This window comes from Mauremys mutica, chromosome 8, assembly GCF_020497125.1.
Source record: "Mauremys mutica isolate MM-2020 ecotype Southern chromosome 8, ASM2049712v1, whole genome shotgun sequence".
Taxonomy (NCBI): Eukaryota; Metazoa; Chordata; order Testudines; family Geoemydidae; genus Mauremys; species Mauremys mutica.
Window position 1 is genome coordinate 23,373,173 of NC_059079.1, and position 13,998 is coordinate 23,387,170.

A 13,998-nucleotide genomic window follows, 5' to 3' on the forward strand; every position below is an offset into this window, starting at 1 on the left:
CAGACCAGCGAATGGTGCTTTAGAGGAATTTTGAACTGGTCTCACTAGCTCTTTAACCAAGTGCATTTTGTGTTGGAGCCAAGCTTTCCAGATACACCATTGTACACATCTGTATCTGTACAGATGTTACACCACTAACATGTGTAATGTAATTTGCATACTGTCATGAATATGCAGCTTCTCATTTTTGATTTCTAAGATACAGGTAACGAGACATATGAATACACACACACTGCTAAAGAGCACAAGTTAGTTAGTCCAGCTAAGCTTGACATTAAATTCGCTAAATCTTTATTTCCTGGGTTTCCTTTATTTCCTGGTTTTGGACGGCTTATTGTGGTTTTTAGCTAAACGAGTAACCACTTTTGGTCAGATCAGGAACTCTTTCCAAGGCTTTCACAACACGAAAATGGATGACATGTAGTCTGTAGAGCTACACTCTTTTAGCTTGATATTATACCAGCAGAGCAGATGTGAATATATAAATACCACCAAATTTTGCAGATCGTCAGAGTGGCTCAGAATAGTATGTTTATCCTTTATTTTTACACCTTAAATATTACAAACACGCATTTTTAAAATAAAAGTTTGGAAAAAGTTACTGCATCACGACTACCTAAAACAGTGAATGGGAATTTCTCATTCTTTCTCTATCTCCATCCTATCATAGAAAATATTTTGACATTTATATCCCACCTGTCAAGAAGTAAGGAGGTAAAAGGTCTATGTTGGTATAAAAATACCGGCCCACCCACTTTTTCTTTAGTATTTTTGCTTCCTTTCCCCTGGAAACTTGGAGTGTATTTCTCCAGTTTTAACTTCATCCATGCCCATCCACCCCATTTCGATAGATCAGAAATATGCATGTGAAGATGCAGCAGAGGAGACTGTGTTTTGGCACTTGTAGCTCAAAGGTAGTGAGGTAGGTAGGAGAAGTGTACTATAATATATGCTTTCCCACAAGACTACTTGTCACACATTGTCTCTTGATCTTGTTAGTGATCAGCTCTCTAACTTGTGAGGAGCAGCTGCTTTCTTTCTACTAAAAGAATAGGACAAGGATCTCCTAGAATCATTAATTTTGATTTATAACAAATCTGGGAACAAAGAAGGATTGGAAAAAAAATCACCATTTACTAATATTTCAATATTTAAAGAGGGTAAATGGGATGACCCAGATAACTGTGGGCCTCTATCCTGACAAAATCATGGAAAGGCTGATATGGAATGCAATCAATGAAGAATTAAAGGATATTAGCATAATTAATGCCAATCAACATGGTTTTATGGAAAATAGGTCTTGACAAATAAATCTGGTATTTTTTGACAAGATCACAAGTTTGATAAAGTTTACTGTGTTGGCATAATATACTTAGACTCTAGCATGCATTCTGATTTTTTTAAAATTTGCACTATATGTAGCCCATGTTAAATGGATTAATATTTACAGATGACACTCAAATTGGTGGAGTGATAACAGGGAAAGGTAAATTATACAGACAATCTGGGATCATTTAATAAGGTGAACAATATGCATTTTAATACAGCCAAAAGTAAGATCATACATCTACGAACAAAGAATGTAGGTCACACTATTCTGGAATGCAGCAATCCTGAAAAGACTTGGATGTACTGGCAGATAACCATTTGACTCTGAGCTTCCTCTGTAATGCTGTAGTTAAGAGGGTGAACATGATCATTAGATGCATAACCAGGGGAATATTGAGTAGGAGTAGAGAGTTGGTATTATGTCTGTATACTGTATTAGTGAGACCATTACTGGAATACTGCATTGAGTTCTTGGGTCTCCAATTTTTCCAACATCCTTTTTGAAGTGGAAAAGGTTCAGAGAAGGACTACAAGAAAGATTTGAGACTGGAAAACAAGCCTTATAGTAAGAGACTAAAGAAGCTCAATCTATTTAGTTTATCTAAGGGAAGGTTAAGAGGTGATTTGGTTACAGTTTCCAATATGCACATGGGAAAGTGATATCTGCCGGTAGATAGCTCTTTAATCTACCAGAAAAAGGCATAGAAAAGGGCCATGGTTAGAAACTGAAGCAAAAGAAATTCAGACTATAAATAAGGCACAAAGTTTTAACAGTAAGGGTAATTAACTATTGGAACAACTTACCTAGGGATATAGTGGATTCCCCATCAATCGGAGTCTTAAGATTTGACATCTTTCTAAAAGGTATGCTATTGCTCAAACAGAAATTATAGGTTTGATGCAGAAATTACTGGATGAGGTTCTATAGCCTGTGTTGTGTAGGAAGTTAGATTTTAATGGTTCCGTCTGGCCTTAAAATGTATGAACCATACAACTCTCATTATTTTCTTTGTGACTGTTAGAACAGTTCTGATCTGGGTGATGGTCCTTATGATTTGTAAAAATTTTCACTCTGGTCCTTGCCAGAAATGTAGCTCTCCCATTGTGATCTCTCATTCTTTGCCCTTAAGACCAGGTGTGAAATGGAGCAGGAGCTAGGGTAATACCTAAGAAAGGTCAGTACATTATCTCCGTTCAAGTGGAGGCTAATTCCTCAGTTGTGTCCTTCCATGACATTTCTAATATGGAAGTTGTCCACCTTCACCTTCCATCTTTCACAGTCACAACAGAGTTGTAAAACTTCTAGTATCCTTTGGATAACAGTCCACCTGGTGATGTTTCCAACATTGCTGGTTCTCTTTCTTCCTCTTGCCTGATACTATAAGAGCTGGAATCAAGTTGCTCTGGTGATTGGCGAGCAATTTGTCCACAGAAAGATTTTATTTTCTTACTTACAATATCGAGTAATTTTGCTCTTTTTACATTGTTCCTTTTCATCACCTGATCATTCATAATTTTGGTTATCCAGCTAATTTTTAACCTTCTGTAACACCAAAATGTGAACGCTCTGAGTCGTGTCTCAGTCTCTTTTTTAAATATCCAGCTCTCACATCCATACAGGAGGATTGACCATATGTGTAGCTCTTCAGCAATCTGTGCTATAGCACCACTAAAGCACTGCCACACACCAGGGCTTTTATTGGATTTGGGGATCTTTCCTCTGCAGGATGCATGGGGGTCTGCTGCCCCTTAAATAGTTCAGTAGTGCCCACCAGCCAGCATCTTTCTTGAGCTATTGTAGTTGCATAGTTAGTGCTATATTCTGTCTGGCTTCCTTCTGATAAGGTCATTCCACCACAGGCTCAGGTTACAACTCTTGAAATTGCAGGGCAGATACATAGTAATCTTTTCACTGTCATAATTGGATGGGAATTTTCAAACAGAGAATGTTGCTATGATTTTTAAGATAGCCTGTTTGCTCTTGAGGACTGCCTGCTACATCTGCAGTCTGACATATTTTCTGTTATAAGATAGGAAGTAGAGACATTTGACAAGGGACAGTAGTTTACTGACAAAGCCGTTTTTGTTATAGTCTCCCACTTTCCCCTCATTTATATTTCAGCCCTCCTACCCTGTTGTGGGGATAGAAATGTTCTTACCGTTCAATATCTTTTAGGTTGTTTAAATTCTGAGAGTTTCTTTACTGAAGAGAATATGGGAGAGCTGATGTCATTATAGCTATCATGATACAATGACCAATAAGTGCTGAGATACCATGTTTATGGATGTGACATAAGAATGTAGATAAATAGGTAGTTCTTGTGTCTGTTTTCTTTCTGGTAATTGAAGCTACAATACTTTGTCAAGATTTGTCTGTGATTGGATGAGGGAGAAAATGACTTAACAAACAGAAGTACTAAATAGTTTTCTGTCTTGTTTTCTTTTGGAAAATTAAATCACTTATTTGTTAAAGATTTGTTATTAAAATTATTAACAGAACATAAGAACATAAGAACGGCTGTACCGGGTCAGACCAAAGGTCCATCTAGCCCAGTATCTGTCTACCGACAGTGGCCAATGCCAGGTGCCCCAGAGGGAGTGAACCTAACAGGCAATGATCAAGTGATCTCTCTCCTGCCATCCATCTCCATCCTCTGATGAACAGAGGCTAGGGACACCATTCTTACCCATCCTGGCTAATAGCCATTTATGGACTTAGCCACCATGAATTTATCCAGTCCCCTTTTAAACATTGTTATAGTCCTAGCCTTCACAACATCCTCAGGTAAGGAGTTCCACAAGTTGACTGTGCGCTGCGTGAAGAAGAACTTCCTTTTATTTGTTTTAAACCTGCTGCCTATTAATTTCATTTGGTGACCCCTCGTTCTTGTACTATGGGAATAAGTAAATAACTTTTCCTTATCCACTTTCTCAACATCACTCATGATTTTATATACCTCTATCATATCCCCCCTTAACCTTCTCTTTTCCAAGCTGAAGAGTCCTAGCCTCTTTAATCTTTCCTCATATGGGACCCTCTCCAAACCCCTAATCATTTTAGTTGCCCTTTTCTGAACCTTTTCTAGTGCTAGAATATCTTTTTTGAGGTGAGGAGACCACATCTGTACACAGTATTTGAGATGTGGGCATACCATGGATTTATATAAGGGCAATAATATATTCTCAGTCTTATTCTCTATCCCCTTTTTAATGATTCCTAACATCCTGTTTGCTTTTTTGACCACCTCTGCACACTGCATGGACATCTTTAGAGAACTATCCACGATAACTCCAAGATCTTTTTCCTGACTCGTTGTAGCTAAATTAGCCCCCATCATGTTGTATGTATAGTTGGGGTTATTTTTTCCAATGTGCATTACTTTACATTTATCCACATTAAATTTCATTTGCCATTTTGTTGCCCAATCACTTAGTTTTGTGAGATCTTTTTGAAGTTCTTCACAATCTGCTTTGGTCTTAACTATCTTGAGTAGTTTAGTATCATCTGCAAACTTTGCCACCTCACTGTTTACCCCTTTCTCCAGATCATTTATGAATAAATTGAATAGGATTGGTCCTAGGACTGACCCTTGGGGAACACCACTAGTTACCCCTCTCCATTCTGAGAATTTACCATTAATTCCTACCCTTTGTTCCCTGTCCTTTAACCAGTTCTCAATCCATGAAAGGACCTTCCCTTTTATCCCATGACAGCTTAATTTACGTAGGAGCCTTTGGTGAGGGACCTTGTCAAAGGCTTTCTGGAAATCTAAGTACACTATGTCCACCGGATCCCCCTTGTCCACATGTTTGGTGACCCCTTCAAAGAACTCTAATAGATTAGTAAGACACGATTTCCCTTTACAGAAGCCATGTTGACTATTGCTCAACAGTTTATGTTTTTCTATGTGTCTGACAATTTTATTCTTAACTATTGTTTCGACTAATTTGCCTGGTACCGACGTTAGACTTACCGGTCTGTAATTGCCGGGATCACCTCTAGAGCCCTTTTTAAATATTGGCGTTACATTAGCTAACTTCCAGTCATTGGGTACCAAAGCCGATGTAAAGGACAGGTTACAAACCTTAGTTAATAGTTCTGCAACTTCACATTTGAATTCTTTCAGAACTCTTGGGTGAATGCCATCTGGTCCCGGTGACTTGTTAATGTTGAGTTTATCAATTAATTCCAAAACCTCCTCTAGTGACACTCAGGGCCGGTTCCAGGCACCAGCTGAGCAAGCTGGTGCTTGGGGCGGCAGATTCTAGGGGGCGGCATTCCGCCCAATCCTAGGGCAGCACAGCCGCTTTTTGTTTTTGTTTGTTTGCTGCTCTGGCCGCCCTGTAGGGAGTGGAGGAGGGGAGCGCCCTGCAGCAAACTCGGCAGGGCAGCCCACGTCCTTCCCTCCCTGCCGACCGGAGCAGCGCAGAGCCCTCCCGCAGGCGGCGCGGTGGTCGGGGCCGCTGGGTGAGCTCCCCGCTGAAGTGCTGGCCGCCTCCCTCTCTCTCCCGCCCCGTCCATCCCCCTCCCCCCCACTAGACCGGGTGTGCACTCTGCAGCACAGGGAGTTCCCCTGCACCCTGGCTCCGGCCGCCCTGTGGGGTTTTTTTCCCCCCTGCTTTGTCAGCCGTGCCGTTGTCCCCCCCCCCCCCGCTTTGCCGCTCCAGCCGCGCCGTGTTTTTGTTTTGTGTTCCCCCCCACCCGCCTTTGCCGCAGGTTTTTTTTTCCTCCTGCTTTGCCGCTCCAGCCATGCTATGTTTTTTTGTTTTTTGTCCTCCCCCCCCCCGGCTTTACCGCTCCTGCTGTGCTGCAGGTTTCCCACTGGCCCCGCTTTGCCGTTCCAGCCGTGCCGTTTTTTGTCCCCCCCACCCTGCTTTGCCGCTTTAGCTGTACCGTGTTTTCTTTTCTTTTTTTTTACCTGCTTTGCCGCTCCGGCTGTGCCGCAGGTTTTTTTTTCCCCTGCTTTGCCGCTCCAGCCGCACCATTTTTTTGTTTTTGTTCCCCCCCCTTCCCCCTGTTTTACTGCTCCGGCCGCACCATGTTTTGTTGTTGTTGTTGTTGTCCCCCCCCCCCCCCCGCTTTGCAGTTCCAGCCACGCCGTTTTTTTGTTCCCCCCACCCCGTTTTGCTGCGTTGTGTGTTTTTTTTCCCCTGCTTTGCCGCTCCGGCACCCCCCCCCCCTTTTTTTTTTGCTTGGGGCGGCAAAAAAGCCAGAGCCGGCCCTGGTGACACTTCAATCTGTGACAGTTCCTCAGATTTGTCACCTACAAAAGCCAGCTCAGGTTTGGGAATCTCCCTAACATCCTCAGCCGTGAAGACTGAAGCAAAGAATCCATTTAGTTTCTCCGCAATGACTTTATCGTTTTTTAGCGCTCCTTTTGTATTTCGATCGTCAAGGGGCCCCACTGGTTGTTTAGCAGGCTTCCTGCTTCTGATGTACTTAAAAAACATTTTGTTATTACCTTTGGAGTTTTTGGCTAGCCGTTCTTCAAACTCCTCTTTGGCTTTTCTTATTACACTCTTGCACTTAAGTTGGCAGTGTTTGTGCTCCTTCCTATTTGCCTCACTAGGATTTGACTTCCACTTTTCCAAGTTTCAGCTCAGTTTCTCATTTGTGTTTAATTTTGTTTTACAGTGATTTCAAGATTCCTGGATACTGAACAACTTCTTTCAATTTTAGTACAAATTCCAAAGCAAGATACAGTAGGTTTATAAATGCATCTATCTCATAAATAATGAATAATTGTCAGTTATCTCAATAGAGTATGCAACATATAAACTTCATATAGCAACTGTACAATTGTATTATATTGTAAGAAAAAGATTGTACATTAAAGAGAGATGGAAACATAGTTTTAAAGATATACAGCGATTTATATATGTTGTTCCTCACCCAGAAAGATGAAAGTACGTACCCCTTAAACTAAACCATATTTTTTACTCTGTAACAGGAGAAGAATTTCAGCCAGTCACAAAGTGTTTTCATTTATTTATTTAGATTTATGTAGAGAGTAATAAAAGAGCACCCAGCTAATGCTCTAGGCATCCTTGACAATATTTTAAAAATACACTGAAACAGGCCTGTTGGTTCCTCCAGATCAGCTCAAATACACAACAACAAAATACATGACTGATGTGAATTGCTCTCACACAATCTGCAATTTCCTACACCCAGTCTAATCAAACACTCATTTCTTCGCAAGTGAAGGAGAAAAGGTGGGCAAAGCAGCAAGGCTAACAAGCTCAAGCTGTTATGGAGTTGGGGAGGAAGCGAGGCCCTGTTACCCTTGTGGAGAATGACTAAAAAAACGTGATTGTTGTTCCTTCACAAATGCCACTGTACTTTTAAAATCTCCATCCTCTTACTTATTCATCCTAAGCACACCTCCATCTTAACATCACTGGAGAGTAGGAGAGAGAAGCATTTTCATATGAGCATGAAAGGTAAAATACACCTTTTAATGTTAAAAGTTGTATAATAGAAATAATCTCCTTTTTGTAATATACTCTCAGTTTTTAGATTGATTGCCCACTTAACTTTGCTTTGTCTATTATTTAGCCTCAGGAGCCTCTTATGAAATATAAAGCAGTTGAGATTATCCCTTATATATGGGCTGCAAAAAATTTACTAAAAAACAAACCTCTTTAGTTTAGTTTCAGTTACTAAATAAATCTTCCATATCTGTCAAGCCAGAACTTAGAATCTTGTTCTTTTTAGCTTCCAAACACAGGCCTTCATGCTTAAGCCAAGTGAAAGTCTCTTACAACTATGAAATAAGTTCTCTCAGCAGCGATCAAGGTACAAACTATTAATACACATAACATAGACAGTACAATTAAATACAGCAATTATTAACATTTGTTTTATTACAACTCATTTTCTTCAAATATAGCACATGCACAAATTTTCAAGGGGATTAAAATATATTGAAAATTTGAACCTGCCATATTTAGCAAGCTGTTTTAGAGATAGAGGGATACAGAGAATATTTAAATACAAGTCAACATCTCAAATCAGGGTATTTTTTAGGTCCAGATTTTGCCACCCATTTTGTTTTAAATTTAATTTTAAAAAATCTGTTACGTGCCCCTATTCTCAGTGCATCAACAGCAAGATTTGAATCCTGGACTTCAGCACCAACCTCGACAGCTTCAACTAGCTCATCTCAGAGTAGGCTGTTACCACTTCCGTTATTTGCAAACTGCAAAACATCACTAACCAATGATTAAGTGCATCCAACTAGTGTAAAAAAGTACGTGAGGAAAGTGCTTTAGTAACAATACAGCTGCCTAGACTTCATTGTTAACAAAAGAACTATTCTGATTCAGTATACTTAAAATACAGCCAGTACATCACAATTTTCCTTAGTGTTTCTGGATGCTAATTTAGACAAAAAGGAAATTAGAAAGGAAATAAATCTTTCTTTTTACTCTCATCCATGTGTCTATTTTAAAATGTTAAAAAATAAATTAAAACACCATGTTATAATGTTACCAACAGGTATAGAATAAAAAAACTGTTGAATGCTGCTTTTTTTTTCTGAAAAGCAAGACACACTGAAGTTCCTGGAGTTGTAATTGGTAATGTGTGTATGTGGGGGAGATTTTGGCAGAAACTTGCTATGGTTATTGGAACAGCTCTTCTTGCTTGCTTCCACCTTGCTAAGGTGACCCAAGGCAATCAAATTGCACCATCTTAAGGAATATTTCTGTAAATGTCACCCCTGATACTTCAATTATACTAAGACACTATCTGGACTGATTGCCAAGCTTCATTCTGAGAAGAAAATTCAGCAAAATTCAACAACATATAAAGGGATTTAATTGAGTTCTGTGAGCACATTTTTCTTTCTAAGAAACTTCAGAACATTAGAAATTGGATGGGTTGGGGTGTTTCTGTTCCAACAATTTGTAGCATAATTATTTTTAAAGTAAACTAAGGCTTTTTAGTAGATTTGTATGTGTAATTGAATTTTTCATAAAATTGAAATAAAAATACTGTTTAGTATTTCCCACACAGGAGCTTTCACTTTTATTTATATTTTCTATTAATTTGACTTTAAAAACAGGGAAGATTTTCATTTGTGCCTTTGAAAATCTGCCTTAGTTTCTACATAAGAATTTTCCATTTTTCAAATCTAAAGTTTTCTTCAGTTTCATTTTCAGAAGCCTTTGATTTTCCAACATTGATTTAAATTCGCCACACAAAAATTAGATTTTTTTTCCTTATGGAACTGCTACCTATTCTTTCTTTATAAGGCAACAACAGCACATAGCAAATGTTCTGTTCTCTGTAAGAAAGCACAAATATTTTAGACTTCTTGTCAGTTGAAGAACTCTTTTGAAAATATTGTATTGTAATTTGAGTTTTCTCAAGCCATATATAGTCAAATTTAAAAAAAAAACAGCAAATTTACAAATTGTCATGGTCATTAGTCATATGAATTTTCATAAATCACTTAATAGTGCATGAAAAAACATTCAGAATATGTGTGTAAAATACATGCTTGTTTTGAAATGTATTTTAAAAATTTATACGTACTGTATTTGTAATTTTTTTTTCAACAGGTTAAAGCTGCTGAATCAAAAATAACTAATTTAATCTATCTGAAGCATACTTTGGAACTTGTGGATCCTCTAAAGGTAAAATGTATTCTGTTACTTTTTCTATATAAAACCCAAACTAGTTAATTTTTGTTGTCACACAGTGCAGTTCATTATATTTACTTTATATCTCATGGAACTGTACATTGTCACTGTAGCAACATCCTCTAAAAATAAGACACGGGCCTCTAAATCTATGCTAAGTTTGATGTTGATTTAAAAATAAACATATTTGAGTCTCTAATACTTTCGGAACTGGATTCTGAATGCTAGTTAAAAGCTTAATTTTATAATGATTATTTAACTTAAATAGATGCCAGTCCAACCAGTAAGCTCTCTATATCACCCCAATTTCAAATAAGCCTAGGTGAATCTAAGGCCTTATGGACTGTTAAAATGATTATTTAATCATAAAAACATGATTAAATTTTAATCTATATTTTAATTTTCAATAGGCTGCTTTGAAAAGCTGCAAGACACATCTATTAAAGGCATATTACAGTTCTCTGGAAGACAAAAGGTACTGTGATAATATTTTCATAGCTAGAATATCTTGTTGTCTCCTTTTTTTCTGAGGATGGCTAGGATTTGAAGATATTGCTTCTTGAATTATTTATAGATATAGCTCCTGGGTTTTGTGTTATCATTAGAAGCTCTTAATTTTACTTATTCTTTCTTATGAAGTTTTTAGAAATTCAGTTTTTCAACTATTGCAGGAGAAATTTGAAAAAAGATAAACAGAAAATTGGTTTTAACAATAGTTGATTGTTATGAATGACAAACATAATTTAAATTCTTACAAAAATTAAATACTCCAGTAGATATTATTGAAAAGACAAAAAAAAATTGAGAATACTTTGATTTCTTAGAATCACCCAAAATGACTGAGGACAAGTAGCTGTTTCCGATATCTGAGCAGTGTGCAATGTCTGCTATTCTTTAAGGTATTGAAATATTTAGGTTAAAGTTAGGTGTGTTCATATGATGTCTGAGGTAAAAAAAAATCACGTTAAGTTTTCAGTTTATTGGCTTCAGTCATTTTTATTTATAATTGAAGATAATGTTGATAATTAAGTTGAAAAATATTACCTAGCTAATAGCTGATATAACTACTGTTGTAGGTTTGGAATCATACTTGAAAAGATTAAAACTGTCATTAATGATGATACAAGATACACAAAAGGATGCCTGAATATGAGGACCCAGAAGTGCTATGCAGTCAGGCCAAATATCAATGAATTCCTTGATATAGCTCGTAGAACATACACAGAGATTGTAGATGACATAGCAGGTATTTCACGATTGATCGCTAATAGAAATATATTGCATCCATTATATAGAACCATAAAATTGTACAAGAATATATAGTGCTAACTTTCTAATGAAGAGAAGGCAAATATTTTTATTGTAATTTGATTTTGTCATTGATAAAAAAAAAAGTTGAGGTACATTTGAAATTAGGGTTGCCATATGTCTCGGTTTTCCCAGACACAACCTATTTTTGGTCCTCCGATCTCTGTCCTGGCAGATTTTTTAAATATGAACAAATGTCCATGATATTTCCTTTCTTGTCCTATTTCAGGATATTTTGAGGACATTACACTTGTTATTTATAAATGCTAGATATTCAAAGTAGAAATAAACTGTACTCCCCTCCCCCTCCATCTCTCCCTTCCCCCTTGCAGTGGCCTCTATTTGGGAACTTGAAATATGGTAACCCTATTTGAAATTTACATTGAGATTTTCCATTTGTAGATAAAAACTGTAATTAAAATGAAATGATGAATAATTATTTTGTGATTTTAAAAAGTAAAAAGATTGCTTTGTTTATTCTGCCAAAGAAAAACAAGCTGTATATGAATCAAACATATAGTAATCTTTCCATTTAAAACCTATGGTTTGCACCTACAATGCAGTGCATCTAAATTCACTTTGAAGTGTTGAAACAATATTATTTCAAATAAAATTTTCTGGTACAAAAAATTAGTTTTATCATCTGCTGACACATTACAAACACAAATACTTTGTTTTTAATATTTTAACTAGTTTGAGTCTGTGAGCTATGATTTAACTGTGTGCTATTAAGAATTGTGTAAAACCACTTTCTTGATATTATTTTAAAGCCAAAATGAATAAAATCAATGTTGGAAGAATGCCTCTATTCTTTGAGTGTAACTGTTTTAGATAAAGTGTCTAAAGTTGATGAAAATAATTGTCTTTTTCTGAATGGCTCCTATCACTTTTCTGAGCAGACAAGATTGTTCTTTTAGTTCACACTTTAACAGGAAAGAATGACAAATAGCACACGTGAATAATAGAATTTTTAACACCAATAATATACTATAGATTGTCTTGAGGTTCCTGTTAGCTTTGTAGCTTACAGTTGACATGACACAGAGTGAACATCACAAGAGTTTAGTTGTTCCCTTGCTTTCCAAAATTTTCCTTACATGGCTGATAAGACCCAGAGAGATGTAGGCAGGGAGGAGCTGCCTAATGGTTACTGCAGTCCAGTTTTACTGCAGCCCACATGTTTACAGCAGAAGAGCTTCTTTTCTCCTTTTCCTGTTATCATGCTAAGCATTGAGGAAGCAAATGCTGACACTGGAGCACTGAGTGACTCCTGGACCCAGGTGTCCAACAGAGCCCATCCTCTCTACCTAACCATTTGCTGGTCTGTGTCTCTGGTGGTAGCAACAGTGGGAGATTGAGCCAGCTCAGTGAGGAGTATGAATGCCAAGGAAACCTTGTTCAACAGCATCCTCCTTTTCTCCCCACACAGTAGTACAACAAAAGTATTTTTCCTCATCCACCCAAGCACCCGCACATGCCTGTACCCCACTCAGCAAAATTCAGAATTCCTATAATTTAGCAGCACCTTTCCTCCTGCCACCTAATAGTCCTCTGCATCTATCACCCTCCCAGGTGGGTGGGTTAGGATTAGGATTTAGAAATGCAAAGGATTCTGAACTATGGAGTGAGTGGGAAAAGATTGACAGCCCCAGATCTAAGCATTACAGTTACCTGTTGAGAAAGCAGGGTGAAACACCACTGGCATGAAAGTGGATTCATCTGAAGCTTACTTCTCTGAGAAATCTTCCTTTCCAGCAAAAGGACAACCCACCCCTGAGATCCCCATGACGACATATGAATATCTTTAAAAAGAACCTATGAATTCTCCTATTTTCACCTGGCACTTTTTGTCCACTAGTTTTATAAAGCTAGTGCTCTTATTTGAATGGCTTACCAAGCTCTTTCACCTCCACACAAGCCCCGTTTCAAGGTCCTAACAAGGCTGTCTAATTTACTGGAATTGGTACCTAGATATCCGCATGATAAATTTCCTACTCAGATAACACAGTGAGTTTTATAGTATGTTAGAAAATATTTCCATTATGGCTGATTCCCGCCCCCCCCCATATTACTTAGGAATGATAACACAGCTTGGAGAAAAATACAACCTACCTTTGAAGATGAGTTTCAGTTCTGCTCGTGGATTTTTTATCCAAATGAATGCAGAATGTGCAGCATTACCTAATGGTCAGCTTCCTTCAGAATTTACAAAGGTATGTGTTCTGGACATGTTTTGTCATGAAATTAATGACTTCAGTGATATTACATAATAAATGAGGATAGAATTTATTTAACCCATATTCTTTTATGCTGTGTGTTAAATGTCAATATGTGGTATATTATTTGTGAGATAATATGAAATGTTATAAGGTTTCTATCATTCTGATATTTGCATTTTGTTTTCTTGTTTTTTCATGCTATTTTATTTAGGAAAAGTGAAATAAGGGAATAGTTTTGTCACTTGCTTTCCAGATTGTTCCTACTCTGTTTTCTGGAAATCTTTCTTTATGTGCAAAAAGAACAGGAGTACTTGTGGCACCTTAGAGACTAACAAATTTATTTCAGCATGAGCTTTCGTGAGCTACAGCTCACTTCTTCGGATGCATAGAATGGAATAGAAATAAAGAAAGATTTCTAGAAATAAATTTGTTAGTCTCTAAGGTGCCACAAGTACTCCTGTTCTTTTTGAGGATACAGACTAACACGGCTGCT

At 37.5% G+C, this 13,998-nt stretch overlaps 1 protein-coding gene and 1 long non-coding RNA gene across 11 annotated transcripts in view; one reads left to right on the forward strand and one right to left on the reverse strand.

Annotated features, from left to right (window-relative positions):
* MSH4 (mutS homolog 4) overlaps window positions 1-13,998 on the forward strand; it is a 104,895-nt gene that overhangs the window by 41,933 nt on the left and 48,964 nt on the right. For all 10 annotated transcript variants that reach the window (XM_045027620.1, XM_045027619.1, XM_045027621.1 and 7 more), the window contains 5 exons: window positions 6,965-7,032; window positions 9,898-9,972; window positions 10,389-10,453; window positions 11,055-11,224; window positions 13,363-13,499. In XM_045027620.1, coding sequence (XP_044883555.1) covers window positions 6,965-7,032; window positions 9,898-9,972; window positions 10,389-10,453; window positions 11,055-11,224; window positions 13,363-13,499 — 515 coding nt within the window. The remainder of the gene's footprint in view (window positions 1-6,964; window positions 7,033-9,897; window positions 9,973-10,388; window positions 10,454-11,054; window positions 11,225-13,362; window positions 13,500-13,998) is intronic.
* Window positions 1-13,998, reverse strand: part of LOC123376023 — a 42,259-nt gene that overhangs the window by 24,166 nt on the left and 4,095 nt on the right. The gene's annotated exons all lie outside the window — the stretch shown is intronic.